Source organism: Anolis carolinensis, chromosome 1 (assembly GCF_035594765.1).
Source record: "Anolis carolinensis isolate JA03-04 chromosome 1, rAnoCar3.1.pri, whole genome shotgun sequence".
Classification (NCBI taxonomy): Eukaryota; Metazoa; Chordata; class Lepidosauria; order Squamata; family Dactyloidae; genus Anolis; species Anolis carolinensis.
In genome coordinates, this window is record NC_085841.1 from 303,773,820 (window position 1) to 303,798,544 (window position 24,725).

The window sequence follows — 24,725 nt, forward strand, 5'->3', positions numbered from 1 at the left end:
TTCATAGGGTTTTCTTAGGCAATGAATGCTCAAAGGTACTTTTGTCAATTTCTTTTTCCAAAGTACAGTATAGCCTACATCACTTGATTTTCATTGACAGTCTCCTGTCCAAGTATTAACAAAGGCCACCCTTCTTAGCTATCAAGGTCAGACAGGACCTGGTGCCTTTAAGTTATTTAGACCTTCCAGAACCAGGTTAGGACAAGAAATATTTTGCTTAGGTATCTTATATATCTATAGATGTATCTGATTATTTGAATGCATATGTGCTAATTTGCAGATTTCTATTGGTCAGAAAGAAGCCAATATTCTGACTCTGAGTCTCTTTCAGGAGAGATAAAGCGGGATATAAATGAACATAATAATAATAATATGCAGGGGGATTTTAATGGAAGAGGAATTTCTTGTTTCCTTTTTTAGGAGGTACAGTTCTCAGAGTCATATTGACTTTTGCTAACCTCTGTATTAACTCAAAACTGTAGAACAGGCATGGACAAACTTCAGCCCTCCAGGTGCTTTGGACTTCAACTCCCAGAAATCCCAGCCATCTAGGAATTTTGGAAGTTGAAGTTCAAAACGCCTGGAGGGCTGAAGTTTGTTTATGGCTGCTATAGAATGACCTGAAGGAAGAGATTTTAAATTATGAATTTTAACTTTACATTTTATTAATACTGTTGTTTTAATCTTTGTCCTTTGTGTTTTAATATATGAATTTTAATAGTATCATGTTTTATTTGTATGTTTTAATTATGTTGTACCTGAAGGAAGAGATTTGACAGTGAAATGAGCTGTGAATTTTTAAGGCAGAATCGAAGACGTATCTTTTCTGGCAGGCTTACACAGTCAATTTTAAATAATGAATTTTAACTTTACATTTTATTAATACTGGTGTTTTAATCTTTGTCCTTTGTGTTTTAATATATGAATTTTAATAGTATTATGTTTTATTTGTGTGTTTTAATTATGTTGTATCTCGCTAAATTGTTGCTGTTATTATTATTGTTGACTCTAAGAATTCTTGGCAGATATATTTTCTACTCTGTATATATCTATAGAAAAAACACCCCTGAAACGGAAGAAGGGCCCAGCTCCCAAGATGCTTGGGAACGAGGTGTGCAGCGTGTGTGGCGACAAGGCCTCCGGCTTCCACTATAATGTTCTGAGCTGTGAGGGATGCAAGGGATTTTTCCGACGCAGCATCATCAAGGGAGCGCACTATGTTTGCAAGAATGGGGGCAGATGTGAGATGGACATGTACATGCGCCGAAAGTGTCAAGAGTGCCGTTTGCGCAAATGCCAGGAGGCCGGCATGCGAGAGCAGTGTAAGTGGCAAGAATGGACATTTGCGAGTAACATGAGTAAGGAGGATGTGGGGAAAAGCAACATATAGGAACAGTGGGGTTATTGGTGCTCTTTACTACATAAAGAGTAGTAAATGTGTGATGGTATTCTAACTGTCCTCAGAAAAAGCGTATGTCTGTCTGTATGAATAATATAATATACTGAATTGGAAAATATTTCAGTTGTAATTTTTGAACTTTCACTTAATACTGAAGTGAATACTGAGATCGGTTGAACTTAAGCACATAGAAGAATCTCAGTTAGTGGCAAGGGGAGAGAACAAGCAGATAATCATGAAGAAACATGAACGAAGATGGATGCATGGACTATATACCTTCTTTTATGTAAAGTTTGCATTCCCCTTAGGGATTAATAACCTTTAGACAACTGTGAATGAACAGTATAATACGTTTCCCCACAGTCATGAGATTTGGAAACTTGATTTCATCATTTAAATAAAAACAAATAAACAAACAAAAAAAATGACAAATGGATTAAGGAACAGAAATTCCCAAGAGGCCAAATTTATATTGTGGGTTATAATGTGACTGAAATAATGAAAACTTTTATTGTGCAGGATCGGTATAAAGAGAAGAAAAATAATTCAGTACCGTATATTTGATGTAGAAGCTAGCCTTGGACGCAGAATTACAATGCAGCTTGATACTCAGAAACAAGAGATGCTGAGACTTCATGTTTCCAGCTCTCTATACTGGGGGAAGTGTCTTTATTTTTTTGGTGACTGTGCAATTTTTTTTGTGGCTGGCTGCCCTCTCACTGTTTCCTATGCTATGTGATATGTCTAGGTGTTCTCTCTGAAGAGCAAATCCAGCTGAAGAAACTTAAGAAGCAGGAAGATGATCAGGCCCGGACAGTGATCGTGCGCCACAATCCACCATCTCCTCCAGGTCCCCCTCCTCAAATGACATCGGAGCAGCTTGACATGATAGAAAAGCTGGTGTCAGCCCAGCAGCAGTGCAACCAACGCTCTTTCTCAGACAGACTCAAAGTGACGGTAAAAGCACATTCTAAAGTAAAAAAGCAACCACCACTTCCCTGCAGTAAAAAGCTATAAGACTTTCCTTTGGCTTGTTGGTCAACACATATACACACAGCCCTTTTCACGGTATAAGTCCTAAGGTGGCTCAGCTAAACCCTGATAACAAAAATTATATCCAATTTAAAAGTCATCCAATTAAAACCTTAGATTTTAAAAAGTACAATATAAAAGCATAAAAACTTAATATTTATTTATTTATTTATTTATTTATTTCCAGCATTTATACCCTGCCCTTCTCACCCGGGGGGACTCAGGGCGGCTTACAACAGTTGGCAACATTTAATGCCAAGAACATAATAATAAAACAAAAACAGTACATATCATCAATTAAAACTATAAAAATACATTAAAATACATTATAACAATTATAACATATGTAAATTAGATCAATTTGTCTAAAAACCTCATGCTTCAGCCTTCAATTGGACCATGTCGACGTTATCATATTACTCATTAAAAGCTTGTGCACACAGCCATGTTTTCACAGCCTTTCTGAAACCCAGAAGAGGTGGGGCTTGTCAGATATTTGTGGGGAGGGTGTTCCACAGCCGGGGAGCCACCACCGAGAAGGCCCTGTCCCTCGTTCCCACCAGCCGCGCCTGCGAGGCAGGTGGGACCGAGAGCAGGGCCTCTCCAGATGATCTTAGGAATCTAGCTGGCTCATATGAAGAGATACATTCAGATAAGTAAATCGGATAAGTAAATATAATACATTATGCTCTTAGCCTCAAGAATACTTTGTGCATAAAAATGGAAGAGTATAGATCATATACTTTCAAGAAAAAATTGGTTATAAAATGCTAGAAATAGCAGAAATTGACCAGCTATCTGTTTGATAAAAGAGAAATCAATAACACTTAATAAAAATGGCTGGGAGCCTTTTATGTCTTATATTTTAAAGAAGGAAAATGTGAAGATACTTGCAGGATTTGAAAGTCATAAAGTATTAATGAAACTGGAGGGTAGAAATTGAGATGTTATATACATTGTGATAGTAGGATGATAACGAATTTTGTATTTAATATGCCTGGGTTGGAAGGTGAGAAAATTTTAAATTTTATTTTTTCTTCACTTTTGTGAGGTGAAGGGGGAATTTTTTAAAATAATATAATTAAAAAATTGAAATATAAAAAAATAAAAATAGAGCACACAAAAGGCTCCCTGGAAGCAATTACTCATTAAAAGCTGCTTGAATAAAAGTGACTCTTTACCTACTGAAAGAGAGTAGAGAGAAAGCCACAGAAGGAAATTCCAAATGATGGGAGCAGCCACTGAAGTGAGGAGGCTCTTTCCAGTATCCTCACCAAATGGGTCTGTGATGATGGTGAGACTGAGATGAAGCCCTCTACAAAGTATTTTAAGACTCTGGCAGGTTCATATAGGGCAGAGGTTCTCAACTTGTGGGTCCTCAGATGTTTTGACCTTCAACTTCCAGAAATCCTAGCAACTGGTAAACTGTCTGGGATTTCTGGGAGTTGTAGGCCAAAACACCTGAGGATCCACAGGTTGAGAACCACTGATATAGAGAGATATGGTCTTTCAGATAGGCTGGACCTAAGCTGTATAGAGCTTTATAGGCCATGACCAGCACTTTGCACCAAAATTGAACCAGTAGCCAATGTCTCCTTTTCAACAAGGGAGTTATATGCTCCCTGTGACTATCCCCAGTCAGCATTCTGGTCAGAGTATTTTGGACTTACTGAATGCTTCTAAACATTTTCCAAAGGCTGTCCCATGCAAAGTGTTTTACAGCTCTCTTTCCACCTCCAAGAGGCTGAGCAGGAGGCATGATCCTCAGTAAGAAGCAGTCAGAAACTTTATTTTGCCAGCTGGGTAGCATGGCACATCACCTGGACTTAGGATGTGGGCACATGACTTTTGGGGTGGGATAACAGTCTAAATACTGAATAGTGGACAATGGAGGGGATATTTGTGTTGGAAGTGTGCAAAAACTGTGACATGAAGGAAGTGGTACATTTCTTATTCATTTCTGTAGGCTTTCAGTTTTTGCTTTGTCCCTTTATTGAACTCTTCCTTCCTTCCTTCCTCTCCACTTGGCTTCCTTGTTGATTTCCAGCCGTGGCCTCAGATTTCAGATCCCCTTCATCGTGAAGCACGACAGCAGCGGTTTGCTCATTTCACGGAGCTTGCAATCCTTTCTGTACAGGAGATTGTGGACTTTGCTAAGCAGTTGCCAGGTTTCCTTGAGCTTACCAGGGAAGATCAGATTGCTCTTCTGAAGACATCTACAATAGAGGTAAGTCCTGCCTGCCTTTTATCAAGACTCTTGCCAGAAGCGACCATTGCAGTCACCAGTGATAGTTCTTCTGTTTTTTCTGCTAAAGGTGATGCTGTTGGAGACATCTCGGCGCTACAGTCCAGAAACAGAAAGTATCACTTTTTTGAAGGATTTGAGCTATAATCGAGATGACTTTGCCAAAGCTGGTGAGTTAAACACTGTCTGAAGTAACAACTATTTTTTCTTCACTATGGCGTTAATTAGCCTTTTCTGAAGTTATAAATAAAAATCAGGTTTTGGTCCTAGAAGTCAGATTTTGGTATTGTAGGTTATGTGTTTGTGTGTCAAGTCATCTGCCAACATATGGCAATCCGATTTATTTCATAGGATTTTTTTAGCCAAGGAACTCTGCCAAGGATAAACCCAACCAATGACACTTCATAAGCTTATTAAGTTTGTAGCTTTTACAGATATCAGACTTACTCTAGATGTCCTAATAATGCATTCTTGTGGTCCTTGAAATGGTATCCCAGGATCCATATGGAAGAAGCCTGAAGACTACAAGAGTACCAAACTTAGTTTTTGCCTCCCTCTTCTTATTGAAAAACCCATACCCTTGTTGAGTTCAATGTCAGAATTCTGATGTCAGAAGTTTAAAATGTGAAGGACCAGGAGCATGATATGGGTGGCTGAGGCACAACTTTGGATCCAAAGCTCTTCAACTCAAAGAAGCACCCAGTTCATGGAAAAAAGTACATTGCCCTTGAGCTTGTGTAAGGAATTGAAAGCAATGAGAGGGAAAACCTTAAGGAAGGACAGTAAATGCTTCTCCTCCCTCACCTTCACCCTTTTGGACCCAACAGACTGTTGAATATGTTAGGTGCTCCAAGATGGAGCAGTCTGATTCTGCAACTCTGAAGAATAGGCTGCGAACCAATGAATTGAACTTTCAAAGAGGTAGATTGTCAGGAAACTTTAGAAGGACCTTGGCAACATTAAGAGTGGTTTAAAAGCAGAAAAGACTTCCTCAGAAGGTGGTAACCTCTCATGGTTAGAGGCTGAATGGGCATACTGCCAATGATACTGCCAAGGATACTTTAGCTGTGGATTTTCTTGTATTGAGAGGAGATTGGACTTTTGATGAGCCACGTGGTCCTTTCCAGATTTGCAATTCTGAGATTCAGGGATGCATTTACTCTGTTAGTGAAGAAATGTAGCCTCTGGGCTTGTAACAGTCATTTAAAGTGTAAATCAATTGTGGTGCAATGTATTCTGCTTGAAGATTGCTAAAGGGGTCCTATGCAGTTTGCTTAATTTGTACTTAATGATTTTTCATGCCTAAACTCCATTAAAATGATTACTATGTGCCCATGTTTCTAGATGTTCAGGTGGATGGACTGACTATCTTCTGTGATCCTCTAAGTGGAACTAATACTGTATATTATGTAGATTTCATTTTGAACCAAGTAGATATAAGTAAAGAAAAACAAAGAAGCCCAAATATGGATAGAGAGTTTATTTCATCCCTAAATAAGTCTCTATTCAATTTATAATAGGCCCCATCAACATTTCTCATTTGGTACCATTTTCCATTTTCAATGTGCAAAATACTTTTCTTTTCTTAACATCCTGTTCTTTGCATTTGCCTTACAGGCCTTCAGTTTGAATTCATTAACCCCATTTTTGGATTTTCAAAGGGAATGAATGATTTGCAGCTTAATGACGCTGAATACGCACTTCTAATTGCTATCAGCATTTTTTCTGCAGGTAAGATTTGTGGGAAAATGTGTAATGACTTGATACTGAATAAAAGATAGGAAAGATATGTTCGTGTTCCCGAGCATGGGATCGTAGACTTTTCTAATCATCAGACATCATGTATATACATCCATATATATTATTCAGCAGGGTCCTATTATTAGTGCTGAATAACAGTTTGTACTGTGCATACTAATCCACATTTTGCAGCATAAGTCTTTGCAATTTGTCATCCATCCAAGGCAACAAACCAAACCTTCCTTTCTAGAAATAGTTCTAAATAAAGAATGTAAGCAGGCAGCTGTAGACTCAGATTTGCATTTCTATGCACATTCCCAGCTGAGTCAGCCTCAGCACATGGGCTCTGCAGATTCAAGTCTACCAAAGCTATTGATTTGTGCTTTTGAATTTTCCCTTTTGAAGCCTGCATGGAAATATTTATGCTGTTTTAGTTTTTGCTTGAGTAGCAAAGAGACAAGATAGACCTTATACTATGCCAGGGAGTCTTGTCTTGTCCACTCACTGGTAAAATGATTTGCTGGATTATTTTTAGGATTTTGATCACAGCTAGTTCAGTAAATGTTTTGGATCACTATAATTTAAAGCAAATGTCTATTTCTGAATTTCCCCCTGTTTTTTGGTTCTTAAAATACATATATGTTGTGTATGGTGCTGTTACTGTCTCTTAGGGATGGACCAAGGTCATCTTGCAATTGTGTCATAGAGCAAATGCATGGCAGGAGGTTGGACTGGATGACCTTGTGGTTTCTTCCAAGTTCACGATCCTATGATTCTTTAATTGAGCTGGAAATGCATGCATGTTAGTTTATCACAACCTCTGACATATATACATTGCATATGTCCCCAGACTTTGAGAGTAGAAATAGAACTTGCTGTGAAAATAGAATGGAAGAACAGTAGTTGCTACTTGGAGCCTCCAGTGGTACAATGGGTTTAACCCTTGTGCCGCCAGGACTGCTGTCTTGAAGGTTGAGTTGCTGACCTGAAGGTTGTTGGTTCAAATCTGGGTAGAGCGCAAATGAGCTCCCTCTGTCAGCTCCAGCTCCCCAATAAAGGAAAATGAGAGAAGCCTCCCACAAGGATGGTAAAACATCAAACATCTGGGCGTTCCCTCAGCAACGTCCTTGCAGACAGCCAGTTCTCTCACACCAGAAGCAACCTGCAGTTTCGCAAGTCGCTCCTGACATGAAAAAAAGTTGCTACTTTAAAATTTAAATGTGTGCAGATGTATTTTTGAAGACCATCATATAATTTCAAATTATAAATGAATAATATATATATTATTATAAATGTTGTAAAATAAATAAATATAAATGTGGTAAATAAATAAATAAATAAATTTATAAATAATAAATAAATTTCAAAAAGATCCTTGCTTCACCACATCCAAACTGCAATCGTACTCCCTGCTATGATGTCACTGAAGACCAATAATAATAATAACAACAACAACAACAACAACTTTATTTTTATACCCCGCCTCCATCTCCCTGCAGGGTTTCGGGGCGGCTAACATGGGGTCAAGCCCAAATTTTGACAATAAACAAAATAAAAATACATTCACAATAAAGACATCATTAACATTTAACACTACACAGGTCAAACCAACACTTTACAGCAATATAATGTTGAGTAAAACCGCCAAATAAAAACAAGATAATAAAAAGGCTGGGCAGTAGTGCAAAGTGTATGATTAAAATCTAATGAGGTAGATAAGGTAATGTAAAATACGTTGGTTTCATGAAAACATTAGAACATTGAGATACATCTCCATGGAAGTCTCTAATATAAAAACAGGGACCATAGACCATGATAAATCCAATTGCTGAGAATAGTAGCTGGAAGCAGCTGTGCATGTCGCCTGAACACTCCTTCTACTAGCAGATTGGCTGTTTAATGCTACAGTGTCTGAATGAAGGATTCTCTCCCACTCTTTAAATTTTCCACATCATTATGTTACAACCTGGAACTGAAATGGATTTAATTTGCATTGTTATCACTTTAGTTCAAGCATTGCTTCAGTTCACAGAGCCTCTACAATTCCCTGGTGCTTACATCCACATAAGAAACATTAAAGATCAGGAGAAGTGAGCATCCAAATCAACTCACGTAATTACAAAACATCACCACTACAGTGTCTCCAGAGCTCAGTAAAACCAAGTATAATGAGCCATATACTCTCTAGCAGAGGTTGTTGAACAAGTTTACAGTGGAAATAACTGAGCAAGGAAGTGTATAATTCATTGACAAAAGACTTCTAGTATTTACTAATGCTAAACTCAAATGCAAGACCTTTTTTAATGGCCTTCATGACTATAAGGTTTTAGTTTGCATCCCATATGGGAGGGAAGTGAGACCTTGTTATTGTTTGCCTTCAAGTCATTTCTGACATGACAACTCTAAGGTGAACGTATCAGAGGATTTTCTTGGCAAAATTTGTTCAGAGGGAAGTTGTTCTTGCTTTCCTTTGAAGATGAGAGAGTGTGACTTATTCAAGACACCCAGTTGGGTTTCTGTGGCTGAGAGGGAATTTGAAATTTAGTCTCTCGGATGGATGGATAAACAAATAAATTGCACTCTCCCTTTTGACTTTCCATATTTTGTTGTATTACAACTTGAAATTCAAATGGATTTAATTTAATTGCTAGACACTGGATACTCCACACTGTGAAGATACAAAGCATTTTTATTGTGGCAAAAAAGTAAAGTAACCCAAAGGATGGTTTTATAGAGGACTGGTGAGAAGAAAGCCATTTCTGGAACAAATCTGTATCAAAATGCATGTGGGAGGGCACAGCAAACATGGGGAAAGGTTCCCTTGTCTGATGAGATCATAACTGATCTTTTTGGCCTTGCTGTAAAATTTGGTGTAAATCCAACAGTACACAAGTCACTCAACATTTGTTAAAGGCATAGGATCCCAGCAAGATAAAAATAAAAATAGCAAATGTGGGTGGACACCCTCAAGGCCAGGGGTCCTCAAACTTTTTAAGCCAAGGGTCGATTCACAGTCCCTCAGACTGTTGGGGGACCAGACTAAAGCACAAAATCTAATACTCTAACAAGCCATGAAAGGAATTAATCCAATACTCTAATCCAGGGGTCCTCAGACTTTTTAAACAGAGGGCCAGTTCAGGGGTGGGGATGGGGGTGGTGTCAGACTATAGTTTGAAAAAACCTGAACAAATTCCTATCTTATGCTCATATCTTATCTGTAGTGCAAAAAGACATGAAAGAACAATGCAATATTTAAAATGAAGAACAAACTCATCTACCAGTATTTCAGTGGGAAGTGTGGGCCTGCTTTTGGCTGATGAGGTTGTTGGTTGTGTGCCTTCAAGTAGTTTCAGTTTAGGGCAGGGACCATGTAAATTACCTTGGAGACCGCATCCAGCCTGCAGGATTTAGTTTGGAGACCCTTGACCTAGGCATTTGTAGATTACCCAGCACAATTCTGATGGAAGTTGACCATAGAATCATGCTGGAGAATCTACAAATGCCTAAGAAGGAGATATTTTTCTGGTTGCGAGTAGGGGAACATTGGAGGCAGTAGTAAATATGGTAAATAATTAAATCAGTGAATTCTTAATCTGAAAGTGTGGGGAGATATCTGTACTATTTGCCCTGAGAATACCATCCCCGTGGTGAGGCATGTTAGAATCAACTTCATGGTGCAGAGGTACCTTCTCTCAGCAGAGCTCAGAAACTGATCAGTATTAAGGGAAAGATGGATGGATTTAAAGTTAGGGTAGTTTTAGGGGGAAACTCCTTTTAATCTGAAAGGGACACGGGACTGGAGTGCAGTTTTCACTTTTCAACAGGACAGTGACTGTAAATACAAAACCAAAGTAATTCTGGAGTGATTGCAGCCAATTACCCAAATCTCTTAGAATGATTCCGTCAAAATCCAGAGCTAAATCCAATTGATAATTTGTGGCTGACTCAAAATTGGCTGATCACCAGTGGTACTGATTCAGTATGATAAAAGTGGAACATTTTTGCTCAAACAAATGGAGAAAATTCACAATACAGATGTACAAAGCCAATATAGACTTATCAGAGAAGAGTTGCAGCTGTAATTTATTTCAAATCTGCCTTTTGTATGGATATGTGTGTGTGAATGGTTATGCAATCAAGAGGTTTGTTTTTGTTTACCTTTACCTTCTGTGCAACAGTAAAAATGTGTATTTGTATCATTACAGTGTTGAGTATCTTGTGTGCAGCAATCGTACACAATCCATTTAAGTTCCAGGTTGGAATACAATAATATGTGGAAGAAGTCAAAGGGGGAATGAATATCTCTGCAAAGCACTGCATGACTGAATTTGATTCTTTGCTTGGATTTTTTTTTCCTGACAAGCCAGAATCTTTAGCCAAGTACAAACCAAGACTTATCATTTTGGCTTGATAACAAGTGACAAAATATGATTCAAATGTAATAGTAAACAAACCATAGATAGAGATTTTTCTGGTTTGTTTAGTCAGATCTGCTGTCTGGAAGCAGGAGAGAGTAAATATTATGCACCAACATACTTGCTTGTTCATGGTAATGCAGAGGTATCAGTAAAATTTTCAGTATAAGGTTGAATATATTTATCCCTATATTGCTGGGTGCGGTGTGTGCACTGATGCTGAGAGGGAGAAGCTTGTATAAAGCTATCTATCTTAGAGGTGGGATTTGAATAGTGACATGCTGGTTCATACCTTAAGCCTCTTAGCTACTTGGATCCTTTTATACTTAGCTTTTGCTTATTTCTTCTGTTGAAACTGATGGGTCTTAAAGGTACTTGTCTTTGGCTGAGTCACACACATTCTTTGTTATTGAAACATTTTTCAACTTGTTTAAGCTACAGGTGATGGGAGTCTTGCCATAGGAGTTCATCTCTGTGTGTTTCTAGGCTGTATGATGCATCAGGAATTGTGGTCCGGACTTGCAAAGTGGTATAACATTGTGGTCTGGGGCTTGAAATGCACCTTTTTGGCCTCTCAGAAACAACTAGAGAGTGCAGATTCTGTAAGTGGTAGTAAACCTCGGAGCTCTGGACACTAATGTAGACAGAATCCTTGGAGATGAGAAAGTCATCATGTGCATACTAGAGCTTATACCCTTCCTGGCCCTCACAAGCAACTAAAGGGGGACTGACCAAGTTTGTAAGTGGAATAGTGAATGTGATAAGGCAGGTTTCCACCTTGCCCAAAAGCAGCTATGGCGAGGCAGTCATTACTAGTCTTTCTTGGATATCCCTTTCTAGACTATGTCATCACACCGGCCAATTTGTCCATCGTATGCTGCTTCCCTTCCATTTTCAGCACAGAGCCCTTCACATGACGCACAGGCACTTCCGGTCAAGTTCAGTGCCGAAAAGGGAGAGGAAGTGGTGCACGCTGCCGCCATGGCAACACGGGAGCCTTTTGTGTTGCTTTTTCAGCAACGGGGGGAATCTGGGAGACGACGCGTTACCCTATGACAGTGGTTCTCAATCTGGGGCCCCCAGATGTTTTTGGCCTTCAACTCCCAGAAATCCTAACAGCTGGTAAACTGGCTGGGATTCCAGCTCCAGGTTTCCTGGATAAGACTGATTATCTAGATGGATTTCAACCTTGCTTAATTCCTGGATATAGAATGGAGACAACATGGGGCTGATTTCTCAGTAACTAGATGGAGGGAGGGATTGTTGCTTTTGTTGAACCTCTCAGTAGATTTTGATACACTAACCAGGATATCATTGTTGTTGCCTCTCTTGGATGGGGCTTGGGAGTATTGCTTACCTTTTCTTGAAAGATTGAACTCAAAAGGAGGTGTTGTGGGTTATGTGTCCTGTTCTGTTTGATTGCAAGGCCGTTGGCTTGTGGGGTCCCTAAGAGCCTATGCTATTTAACATATGACCTCAATTTTTCCAAGCTTAAGGTTTAATCATGGAGGATCAAATCTAACCACCCTGCTTATTTACAGATAGACCAAATGTTCAAAACCAGCTCCTGGTGGAACGACTGCAACATACCTACGTAGAAGCCCTTCATTCTTATATCTGTATCCACAGACCAAACGTAAGTGTCTCAGCTAAACTCTGACAAAGTTTGCATTGCCATGTGTCTGAGAAATAATATTTATAAAAATATTATTCCCTTTAAGACATCTGAATGGGTTCAATTGGCTACATGACCAACATCATTAAACAAATGCTTGTGTTTATGTATGAAGTTGTTTTATACTGGGTCAGACCATTGGTCCATTTAATCCAGGACTGCACTGCCTGGCAAAGATTTTTTTTCCAGCCCTTTTGCTGAAAATTCTGCTAGCTGAAGATAAAATGCTAAGTGTTGGAGAGAGGACATTCTGCATGCAGCGCTGCTGAGTAGGAATTAAAAATCTATTGTTATGGATTATAACTCCCATTATCGTACAAGCAGCAAGAATGTGATGGAAGATTGTCAGCCGGAAGCAAGCAAGGAAGCCCAAAATATGTCTCCCAGTTCTGTTACTGATCTGTTATCCCCTTTCTTTTTTGTGGCATTTAGCCAAAGCTATGAATGAAAGGAAGGAAGAGAAAGGACACGGGTTCTTATTTATAGATCTAATAAATGCCTACTCAGGGACTGCCTGGAGCTATCCGGCTGTTTGATGCTGAATGCTGATTATAGCCTTTGAACCAAAGTCCTTGTAGTTCAGGATGACAAGTAACAGCAGGAAGGCAAACAATACTGTTAAATTTGCTAATTCAATGGACATGTATTTTTTTGTCCTCAACACGATCAAATTCTCTGTCTTTCTCAGGTTTCCTATTTCCTAACAGAATGGCTCCTAACTCCTTATTCTTAACTATGTACCACAGTGGGTAGGCTGGGATTTCGGGGAGTTGTAGGCCAAAACACCTGGGGACTCACAGGTTGAGAACCACTGACCTATTTGCTTATTTGCTTTCTTTGCCTAGTTCTTAAAAGTACATTTTTTTAAAAAAAAGAAACCCTCAGATGCTGATATTTGAATTCATTATGCAAAGTTTCCCAAAGAGTTTATGCAAATAACTAGAATTTCTATAATTTGTTCTGAGTAGATAGCAAAAATCATTGCCAGTTGCTGGTGCTACTGCAGCTGTGATGAATTAAATCATTTGACTGGGATAGTCATAGATTTAATAGTATTTATCACTTTTGCTGTGTAAAATGCATTGCTATCTTATGACCCTTAGGGGAAAATATTATTCATCCATCTTTGCAGGTAACAAGCTGAGACTGATTACTTTTGTGATATTAATACCCTTTTGCGTGCAACTTTACAGGATCATCTAATGTTCCCACGGATGTTAATGAAACTGGTCAGTCTTCGGACTTTAAGTAGCGTTCATTCTGAACAAGTGTTTGCTCTTCGGCTACAGGACAAGAAGCTTCCACCACTTCTTTCAGAGATCTGGGATGTGAATGAATGACCACATTGTCTCAGGGCTGTGACCTTCTGCAGTAGCCCTGCCATTTATCTATTGCTAACAAGAACCTGTCATCTCTTCTCTAAAATATGGAAGTGGTGTGGAAGGCTGTGGTCCTGTGGTTTCTTTGCTCTGAAGAGACAATGTAGAAGGCAAACGAAGTGGACCCACTGATGCTTTAGTCTTTAAGTAATGTGACAACAACTGAAAAACCTCAACCTAGCAGAAATGAAGAATTCACCCTACTAATGTTTCCATTGCCTTTCTCCTTTCATATAGTTTCTCTGTGTTTAACTTCAAGGACACACCATCCACACACACACAGAAGCTTTCCTGGACTATCAAAAACAAGCCTCGCTTTGTATCCATGTTTTGTATCTTCATAGGAGTTTCTCCGGGATGACTAACACACTTTAACCTTCCAAATAATAGTTTACATTTGTGGTATTTTGTGCTATTTTCTTTATTTCTTTTCTTTCTGCAAGCTAGAGCCATATGTGCCATTTTATTACCTTTTTTGGAATGGCCCTGTGTTGTATAAATCTATTACAATTTTTCCGAATTCTACTATTTTTTGCGCTAAGCTATAAATCCCAGTGGTATTTTGATACATTTTGATGCATTACAGAAGCAAATCCAGTCACCATTTGTTGCCTTACCACTGCTTTTCTAGCTCTCCTCCTAAACTACTTTCCCTTTGGGATGTTGCAGACATGTGTTTGCAAGTTTACTATACATCTGGAACTCATATATATACAAAGAAATGTAGCTGATGAAACTTTTTTTGGGAAAAGTTAAACATCTTCTTTCTTCCCCACTCAAAAAAATACTTTCACTGCCAAAAATATCTGTTGAGGATTTGCTATATAGGCTCACATGTTGAGCATTGCCCTTAATATCTTCTAATAATAATAGAATCCAATTGATGTGTGACCTCAAAGAATGTCAATGTTTTTTAAGAATATAAGGGGGCTCTAATCTGTTCTGAAATGTACCGCCGGTATGTTTATTACCTCTCTGTTCCTACCTTAAATTTGTCAAGTTGTTTATTGGTGGTCTTGTGGAATTTTCTACCCATAGTAAATGTAAAGGTTTTCCCCTGACATTAAGTCTAGTTGTGTCCGACTCTGGGGGGTGGTGCTCATCTCCATTTCCAAGCTGTAGAGCTGGCGTTGTCTGTAGACACCTCCTAGCTCACGTGGCCGGCATGACTGCATGGAGTGCCGTTACCTTCCTGCCAGAGAGATACCTATTGATCTCCACACATTTGCATGTTTTCAAACTGCTAGGTTGGCAGAAGCTGGGGCTAGCAGCCAGAGCTCATTCTGATCCACTGATTCAAACTGCTGACCTTTTGGTCAGTAAGTTCAGCAGTTCAGCAGCTTAACCCACTGCATCATTGGGGGTTCCCATAAAGAGTTTAATAGTTACAGCCTGAGGCTGTGGAGAGTTAACCATAGTTTGGATACAGATTAGTCTGAATCAGACTGTAGGAGCAGAAGTGGGCACACGTGAGGCTTGTGGAATTGCCTCCTCCCCTCCTTTTATACTAGAAACCAGAGAATCATCAATTGAAATTTGGTGCAAAAACTCTAACACTTAACAGCTAAAACAATCTGAGCGTGTAATTTTTTTACCTTCTGGAAACAAAACAGGGCTCACATCCCTACTATGTAAAATTTTATTCCTTGTTGCTCTTGGCTTCCTTCATTTCAGTAGTATGATTTAGAACAGAGGGCAGATTTGTTTCTGCTATCATCAAAAAGCTGAAAGTCAGAAGTCCTTGCCAATCGATTGCAAATCATTTGGAGATCTGCCAGTAGATTTAGATACGTCTTCTCTCTTGTCTTCTTCTGTCTAAATTCCACCTTACTTAATGCCAGGAATTAACTCTTAGATTCCTTGGTGTTTTAGGAATATATGTTCCTTTCTTTGTTAGAATTTAAGTTTTGCAAGCCTTCTGAGAGCGTGGGCCCATGAACCAATATGATTGTTGATTCTACAGCAAGTGCCATACCAATGGTGTGGGCCTTGTGTCTATTTTGTACTTGAAGTTGTTCTCTTTTTGCTGGCCTTTATTCTATAAAGCACTTGTAACAATTTGTAAAATCTTTTTTATAACCCCTTGCAATTGCAGACTTTTAATTCTGTGTTTTCATTGTTTGCAAAGTGTTAATGCTCATGCAAAAGAATAAAGGCTAATACTGAATGTGACTGTCTCAGAAAAAAAAATTCTAGGATTGTGCTTCAGAGTTAATTTTTTTTAAAAAAAGAAGTTAATATGAAAACGAATTATTGCGTAGATCCTTATCATTGTGATCTAAAAAGGACGAAGAAAAGGAAAAAAAAAGAAATAGCACCTTTAAGATTGGTTTTTATTTTTTGCATAAACTCACTTCTTTGGATGAATTCCAGAGTGGCAGTAAATGTTCAGTTATAAAATTGACATATGTGGGAATGGGATGAAATGTAATATGAATCTGAAAGATTCAAATCATGATCCCTGACCTAAGTAAAGGTCTGAATATAGATTTTTCAGATCTTTGCAATGGTCAGTTTGTGTTGATATGTGAAAGTAATAAATCTGCTTACCAAAATTAAGTTCCCCATGGGTTTAAAACAAAAGATTTCTTTTGTTATATGTGCAATAGCCAGGACTCTTGTCTTAATACATAAAGTGAAATGAAACCATTGTTTTTGTCCATATCTTTGATAATAGATTGGAATGTGTGAATATAATTTGACACTTTCTCTCTGTATGATTTCCTTTGTCTTTTGGTGTACATTTGCTATGATTAATTATTCCATACCATGATAATGCACAGGGTGGGCCAAAAGTCCCAAAGGTATCTGATGTTTTAATAACTATTTGAAAAAAAATGTTGAACATATTTTACACATAATGTTGCATAATTTTATTTCCTATATATACTGCATATGATGCTAAAACAAAATATGGAGTTATTAGCTACTGAACCCCCTTTGTGGCTTTGGGCACACCCTGTATATGTTGATATGATATCATCACTTTTCTGCAGTGAAATACTAATAAGACATATTTTAATAGTAATTCTATTAAAATATGTCTTATTAATATTGCACTGTAGAAAATACTAATAATTCTAATAATAATAATAATACTAGTAATAATAATAGTAATTCTGTTAGAGCCCCCGGTGGCACAGTGGGTTAAACCCTTGTGCCGGTAGGACTGATATGACTTGAAGACTGGGCTGTTGCCGGTTTGAATCCAACCTAGGATTTGAACCGGCAATGTTCAGGTCAGCAGTCCTCCCTCTATCAGCCCCAGCTCCATGCGGGGACATGAGAGAAGCCTCCCATAAGAATGGTAAAAACATAAAAAAATCTGGGTGTCCCTGGACAAGGTCCTTGCAGACGGCCAATTCTCTCACACCAGAAGTGACTTGCAGTTTCTCAAGTCGCTCCTGACATGAAAAAAAGTAATTCTCAAGCAACTAGAAACTAAATTTATCAATGCAATAGTAATAATAATAATGCACTATAGAAAAGTGACTAACTCCTGATTTTGCAGCAGCAGACTACACATAGCATAGAAACCCTATTTTTTCAGTTTACCTGGATTAGTAGTTGCCTGATAAATGCAGCTTCTGGTTGCTTGAGAGTTACTATTAAAATATGTCTTATTATAACCTATTTTAATAATTCTTGAGCAACCAGAAATGTATCCGGCATCTACCAATCCCAGTTAACTGAGGGTCTACTGTAATAGGATTTCTATGTTATGTGTATGTTGCTGTAAAATCAAGACTCGCTCACAGTTAGACCTCTTCCACACATCTGTATAAAATCCACATTGAACTGGATTATCCGGCAGCATGGACTCAGATAACCCAGTTCAAAGCAGATATTGTGGATATTATTTATTTATGGTGAGGATAATGTATACAAAACCACAAACAAAGTTAAAAACTTGGCATTATACTAAATTCCCTTTAACTAGAAGCTGGCCACTTTGAGTGCCTCTGGTGTGGCTGTAGGGAGGTCTTCCACTGTGTGTGTAGAAGGGCTCAGACCACATTGTAGTAGGTGGTCTGTGGTTTGCTCTTCTTCACATTCATATATCGTGGACTCCACTTTGTAGCCCCATTTCTTAAGGTTGGCTCTGCATCTCGTAGTGCCAGAGCACAGTATGTTCAACGCCTTCCAGGTCGCCCAGTCTTCTATGTGCCCAGGAGGGAGTTTCTCATCTGGTCTTGTCCACTGATTGAGGTTCTGGGTTTTAGCCTGTCACTTTTGGATTCTTGCTTGCTGAGGTGTTCCTGCAAGTGTATCTGTAGATCTTCGGAAGCTGTTTCTTGATTTAAGACGTTGGCATGCTGGCTGGTATCTGAACAGAGGATGGGCTGGAGATGTCAATGCCTTGGTTGCTGGCTGCTGGTTGCTTGGTTGCTGGTTGCTTGGTTGCTGGCATGAGCGACTGCTGTTAGCTCCAGCTCCTGCCAACCTAGCAGTTCGAAAACATGCCAATGTGAGTAGATCAATAGGTACCGCTCCAGCGGGAAGGTAACGGCGCTCCATGCAGTCATGCCAGCCACATGACCTTGGAGGTGTCTACGGACGACGCCGGCTCTTCGGCTTAGAAATGGAGATGAGCACCAACCCCCAGAGTCAAACATGACTGGACTTAATGTCAGGGGAAACCTTTACCTTTACCTTAGACACTGAGAACTGGGAAGCCCTGGCCCTTGAGCGCTATAACTGGAGGTCAGCTGTGACCAGCAGTGCTGTGGAATTTGAAGAAGCTCAAATGGAGGGCAAAAGGGAGAAACGCGTCAAGAGGAAGGCACGTCAAGCCAACCCTGACCCGGACCACCTTCCGCCTGGAGCTGTGATAATGCGACATTGAGAGAGAGATCCACTGTTTTAAGGTGGTGGAAATAGGCATGGCTATTCAGCGGCAGTGTGGATTATGTGCCTTGATATTCTGGCTTATATGTCTGTGTGGAAAGGCCCTGAGTTGTAGGTACAGAAGCAGAAATCAGTGGAGAATGAAGTTTGGGTTCTCTGCTTGGGTTTCCCCACAGTCCCTTCGCCTGTGTCCGTCCCTGTGCGCGAGGGATGCGCTGGCCTTGGTGCTCAAGGCTCCTCCTCAGCTCAGCGCCCGCACAGCCCTCCTCCCCCTCCCCCCGGGCCAGGCGCTGAATGGTTCGTTCCGCCTCCCCCTCCCCTTCCCTCCCCGTCGCGTTGGTTCGCTCCTCCTCCCTGGGCTGTTGATGCGGAACTGGCTGGGCGGCTTTTGGCTGGGGAGCGCGAGCTGCGTGCGCGAGGAGGAGGAGGAGGAGGGTGGCGAAGGCGGCGGGGCCTCCACTGACAGGTGAGTCGGCCAGGCCTCTCTCCAGCCCTCTGTGACATACGGCGGAAAGGCAGGTTTGTGCGGAGGGGAGGGCTGAGGAGGCGCCGAGGGGCCCGCTGAGGTGTGTGAGGGGAAGCAGGCCAGCCTCATGGAGAACCTCGCCTCGCATCGCGGGAAGAAAGAGGTGAGGGGGATGCTGCTTGGGCCACAAGGCATGACTCTTCAAGCCGAGCCCTCTCTGACCTTCTCGCAGGGTTTCCCTCCTGTCAAGGTTTGCTCACAGGGTGAGGCTGAGAGAGTGCGACTCGCTTTAGGTCACCCAGTGGGTTGTCATAGCCAAGCAGGAAGGGGTTCAAACACTGGGCTCCACAGCCATAGGGCCCTTTCAGGCAGGCCCTATGTCCCGGGTTTTCTGTTTATCCCAGATTATCTGGCAGTGGGGACTCATATAATCCAGTATAAAGCAGAAAACCCAGGATCAGATCCTGGGATATAGGGCCTGTCAAGTAGGGCCCATAGTCTCACGCTCAAACCACGACTCAATGCTGGCTCTCTTCAGTCATAGACCAGGATTAGAGAAGATAGCTTATAGCAACAATAACAATACCAACAACAACAATAATAGAGCCCCTAGTGGCTTTTTTTAAATAGGCATTTTTATTTGGAAAAAAGCTAACACAAAATCAACAAACAGACATAAAAATTCAAGGATACGAGCCATCCAACAAAATACAAAAACAATTTAAAAAGGAGTAGAAATCCATTTCCTAATATAAAAACTACATGCAAAGGTGAAACACCTAATCTAAGGGCTTTCCCTTCTCTGTCTAATGATTTTATTCCCTTAATTTTCCACGTCCATTAAAAGAAAAAAAAAAGTCAGTTTCCTTTATAATAACGCGCTTCTAGTTCAAAAAGTGGCGCAGTGGATTAAACCCTTGTGCTGGCAGGATTGCTGACCCAACAGGTCGGTGGTTCAAATCTAGGGGGAGCGGGTGAGTTCCCTCTGTCAGCTCCAGCTCCCCATGTGGGGACATGAGAGAAGACTCTCACAGGATGGTAAAGCATCAAACATCATCATCATCATCATCATCATCATCATTGAATTACTTATTAATTGCCCTCCATCCACGATGCTCTAGGCGATTTACAAGATAAAATTGTAAAGGATAAAAATACATACATACAAATATTGATAAAAATTAAAATAGATTAAAAGCTCTAGTAAAGAGCCATGTCTTGAGTGCTAGGGTAAAAGGCCCCAACTCACGCATGGCTCTCATATAGGGCGGCAAGGCATTCCATAAGGCAGGGGCAGAAACAGAAAAGGTCTGGTCCTCTCCAGGGTGTCCCCTGGGTAACGTCCTTGCAGACGGCCAATTCTCTCACACCAGAAGCAACTTTCAGTTTCTCAAGTTGCTCCTGACACGAATATAATAATAATAATAATTTTATTCATATCCCGCCCCATCTCCGTAAAGCAGTGGTTCTCAACCTTTTTTTGACCAGGGTCCATTTGACCTTGGACCTCATTAACCAGGGACCACTCTCCAACATTAGTACCAAAAGGGTTATGAATCTGTTTTTAGTCAACTTTAGATTCAGTTTGGTTTTTTGTGGTGTTGATTCAGAAAATTGTATTGGATAGACGACATCAGCTCTAGTTTCTGATACAGAACATATACCAACCAGTAGTCGCCATCTGCTTGCCCACAGAAAACCATATTTAATGAGCTTTGGCACTAGAAGATGGTTTTGTGAAACCAATCTCTCTCATTGCAATGGTGTAGTAACGGCAAAGCCATGGACTATATTTTAGTTCTTGCGGACCACTGGTGGTCCATGGACCACAGGTTGGGAACCACTGCCCTAAAGGGACTCGGGGCGGCTTACAAGGCATCAATAGTGCAACACAGAACATATAAAATACAACACAAATTTAGCCAGAATCAAAAAACAGCACCAATATAATGATAATGATAATAATAAGACTTTATTTGTATTCTGCCCTATCTCCCTAAAGGGACTGTATGTAACATAAAATAACAACATATAAAAATTAACATAAAACACATTAATCAAAATGAGATGACCAATAATGAATTGGTCAAAAATGAATTCTAATTAAAAGCGAGCTATAGAAACCAAATAATAATAATAATAATGATGTACCATAAGATACATTATTGTTATGAGGAAGCCTTTTCTCCAGATTCCTATTCTAACATTCAAACCACTACTCCATTCTGTCTCTCTTTAATCATAGACCAGCATTAAAGTCATTTTAACCATAAGGTATATTATTAATTTATTTACATTTATGTCAGAAGCAAATTGAGAATACAGTTATAATGTATAAAAAAACACATAAGTTTTAAAAACGGCATTATACTAGATTTTCTTTGACCAGAAGCTGACCAGTTTGAGTGCCTCAGGTGTTGCTGTAAGAAGGTCCTCCATTGTGCATGTGGCAGGGCTCAGACTACATTGTAGTAAGACATTATTAATATGACGAGCTCATTTCCTCCAGAGTCGTAGTCTGACACTGAAACCGATACTAGCTCTCTTTAATCATAGATCAGCATGAAAGAAGTCAGTTTTGTACCATAAGGTACATTATTATAAGAATTCACTGATTGTCAGGCCGGATGTTCATTTCAATACTACCAACAGAAAAAAGTGTGTGTGTGTGTGTGTGTGTGTGTGTATATATATATATATATATATATATATATATATATATATATAAAAGAAACATCGATAATTCTCAGATGTACCCTGATTATCATTACTACAATAAAGTACATTATTATTGTAATGAATCCTTTTCTCCAGAGTCATAGTCCAACACTCAAACCCTCTACTTCATCCTGGGTCGCTTCAGTTATAGACCAGCCTAAAGGAAGACTTTTTTTTAACCATTAGGTACATTATTATTTTGATGAAACCTTTTCTCCAGAGGCTTTCATTCAAACCATTGCTCCATGCTGTCTCTCTTCAGCATGAAAGAAGACAGATTTTTATACCATAAGGTACATGACTATTATGATTAACCCTTTCGTAACCCAACACTCCAACTGCTACAACTCGCTGCTCGTCTTAAGTAATAAACTTAATTTACCATAAGGTAAATTATTACTATTTTTCTTCACTTCTAAGACACCGTTGATTGTTAAAATGCACACTAATTTCAGTACCACTAGCAGAATATGAATATCCATCTATATCTATATATAGATATAGATATATGGCACCTTCAATTCTAAGATGCATCCTTTTTTTAGAAATGTTTATATACGAAAAAATATATCTTAGAATTGAAGAAATATATTATCATCAGTGTTTATATAGTGCCATCAAATATACATGGTGCTTTAAAATAAAACAACTGCAGCACAAGGTTGCCAAAAAGAGAGTGAACATATAAAATTGATATTTAATCATCGTCATGGCATCTGAAAGAACATTGCAGCACTTTAGCCAAGCCCACAGTTTGTACTTAATCCCCAGACCCATGTCTCTGACTTGGCTACCTGAATGCTTCTGAAAGGACAGTTTGTTGTCATTATCTACTCCTGACTTATCATCTGTCACAATAGCAGTTGCACCAAATTTAATGAGTTATAAAGCATGGGCATTTAAGAGGAAGGCAGATATGAGTCCAGGATCAGAAGTGGAAAACTGGGTGTGGGGGCTGACACAGAGTTGTGTGGGGCAGAGAAATGTGGAGATGGGAGAAGGGTTGGGGCAAGAAGGAATAAAGCTCAGAGCATTAGACATTTGCTGCAGCAGCAGATGCTGGTGCAATATGTGTATATGTATGTGTATGTGTATGTGTGAGAAAGAGGTTGGTCTGGAGTATGCATAGCTCTTAATTGTTGTCCCATCTATGGAGTGAGTATGTGCGTGATGGTGCCCCTCCTGACCTTCCTTAGATCCCTGTTTCTCTCCTTTGAGGCTACTTCCCTACTTTCTGCAGGTCACGGAGGAGACACATTCATACACTATTGTTTAGGGTTGATCATACACTAGTTTAGGGTTGTTCAGTGCAGCTGGACACAGTTGTACTTGTTTTTCCTAAACTCCCTTCCCAGGGTTATTGACAAAAGGAAGAATCTAACACACAGCTTCAGAATCTTAACTTCTGCTGTGGTCAACAGCTAGTCCTTTATGCCTTTTGTGGGGTAACCTCAGACATTCCAGAGACCCCCTGGGTCTTCCCACTGCGCATATGGAAACAGTGAGGGGATGTATGTAAAAACAACAGTGTATGAATGTGTCTCCTCCGTGACCTGCAGAAAGTAGGGAAGATGGTTTTTTTCTTGCATTTCTGAGCTTCACTGTGTCTGGCTGGAAAATTACAAAATACGCACTCAAGTATGGTGTAAGCTGCTACTCTGTTAGGGCTAGAACATTCAGAAAGAGGAGGAAGTATGACTTAAAGGAAGATAGCATCAACAGTTCTTTGGACAATTTAGAGAACAGCATATCTATTGTGGGTATGACAGGTATTCTTCTAAAATGTATTACCTATATCTTTTATCAGCAGGGAATAACTGTTGTCCAATATCTTATATTTAACTGATAGAAGGATTTACTTATAAGCAAGTCATAAATATTAACTTTTAACAGGAAAACAACAGCCCATGGGTTTTCTTGGATAATACGTTTTTTTTTTTTTTGCATTTCTGAAAATATTTAGGGCATAAATTTTAGACTATAGTGTGTTGAATTTAGAGTCAACATGATGTAGTGTTTGAGCATTAGAGTAGACAACAACTTTGGTGGCCAAGATTTCAATCCCTGACTGGCTATGGCGATCTTGAACAAATCACATTCTCTCTCGAAGACAGACCAATCCTCTCTGAACATTAAGATTCACGTTAGGCTCCAACATACAATGTTGAAGTTTAACAACTTCATGGTAGTCCACGTCTTAGTCATATCCTGTTTGGACTACTACAATCCTCTCTACGTGGGGCTATCTATGAAGACAGTTCGGAAGCTTCAATTGGTACAAAGGTCGGCAGCCTCATTACTAACCAGAGCTCTGTACAGGGAGAGATCAACTCCCACGTTACAGCAGTTCCATTGGCTGCTGGTCTGCTTCCGGGCTAGATAGAAAGTGCTGGTTATTATCTTTAAAGCCCTTACGGGTTCGGGTCCAGGCTATTTGAAAAACTGCATTTCCCTCTATAGACCAACTCTGACACTGGGATCAGCGGAGGAGGCCCTTCTCTTGGTCCCAGCCCCTCTCAGATATGGCTGGTGGGAACGAGAGAGAGGACCTTCTCCGTGATTGCCCCCACCTCTGGAACGCCCTTCCGAAAGAGATAAAAACGGCCCCTTCCCTCCTCTCTTTCAAACAACAATTAAAAACACACTTGTGCTTGCTAGCATATAGAGAGGAGGAGGATTAGAGAAAGACAAACTGCTAATACACCTCTGACCAGATAGTATCATTGCACTCTGGCTCTAGCGAGTTGGCTAGAGCTGTGGACATTATTGCAATTTAGTTAATTTTAAATATTTTAGTGAACCACTGGG

The 24,725-nt window shown here is 39.8% G+C and overlaps 2 protein-coding genes across 44 annotated transcripts in view; both read left to right on the forward strand.

Annotated features, from left to right (window-relative positions):
• The window catches only part of nr1h3 (nuclear receptor subfamily 1 group H member 3), a 57,265-nt gene extending 41,213 nt beyond the window's left edge, over nucleotides 1–16,052 (forward strand). For 7 of the 8 annotated variants that reach the window (XM_008105037.3, XM_062967987.1, XM_008105044.3 and 4 more), the window contains exons 4-10: nucleotides 1,056–1,322; nucleotides 2,148–2,356; nucleotides 4,479–4,658; nucleotides 4,747–4,846; nucleotides 6,294–6,407; nucleotides 12,373–12,467; nucleotides 13,700–16,052. In XM_008105037.3, the coding sequence (XP_008103244.1) occupies nucleotides 1,056–1,322; nucleotides 2,148–2,356; nucleotides 4,479–4,658; nucleotides 4,747–4,846; nucleotides 6,294–6,407; nucleotides 12,373–12,467; nucleotides 13,700–13,846 (1,112 nt within the window). In that variant the 3' untranslated portion in view covers nucleotides 13,847–16,052. Of the gene's footprint in view, nucleotides 1–331; nucleotides 424–1,055; nucleotides 1,323–2,147; nucleotides 2,357–4,478; nucleotides 4,659–4,746; nucleotides 4,847–6,293; nucleotides 6,408–12,372; nucleotides 12,468–13,699 lie in introns of all 8 variants that reach the window. The other variant, XM_062967989.1, reaches the window with a different exon arrangement.
• A 2,989-nt stretch (nucleotides 16,053–19,041) lies between these two features.
• The window catches only part of madd (MAP kinase activating death domain), a 90,819-nt gene continuing 85,135 nt past the window's right edge, over nucleotides 19,042–24,725 (forward strand). For 35 of the 36 annotated variants that reach the window (XM_062967961.1, XM_008105059.3, XM_008105116.3 and 32 more), the window contains exon 1: nucleotides 19,042–19,199. The gene's annotated coding sequence lies outside the window, so the exon portion shown is untranslated. Of the gene's footprint in view, nucleotides 19,200–19,232; nucleotides 19,363–24,725 lie in introns of those variants that run through there. The other variant, XM_062967958.1, reaches the window with a different exon arrangement.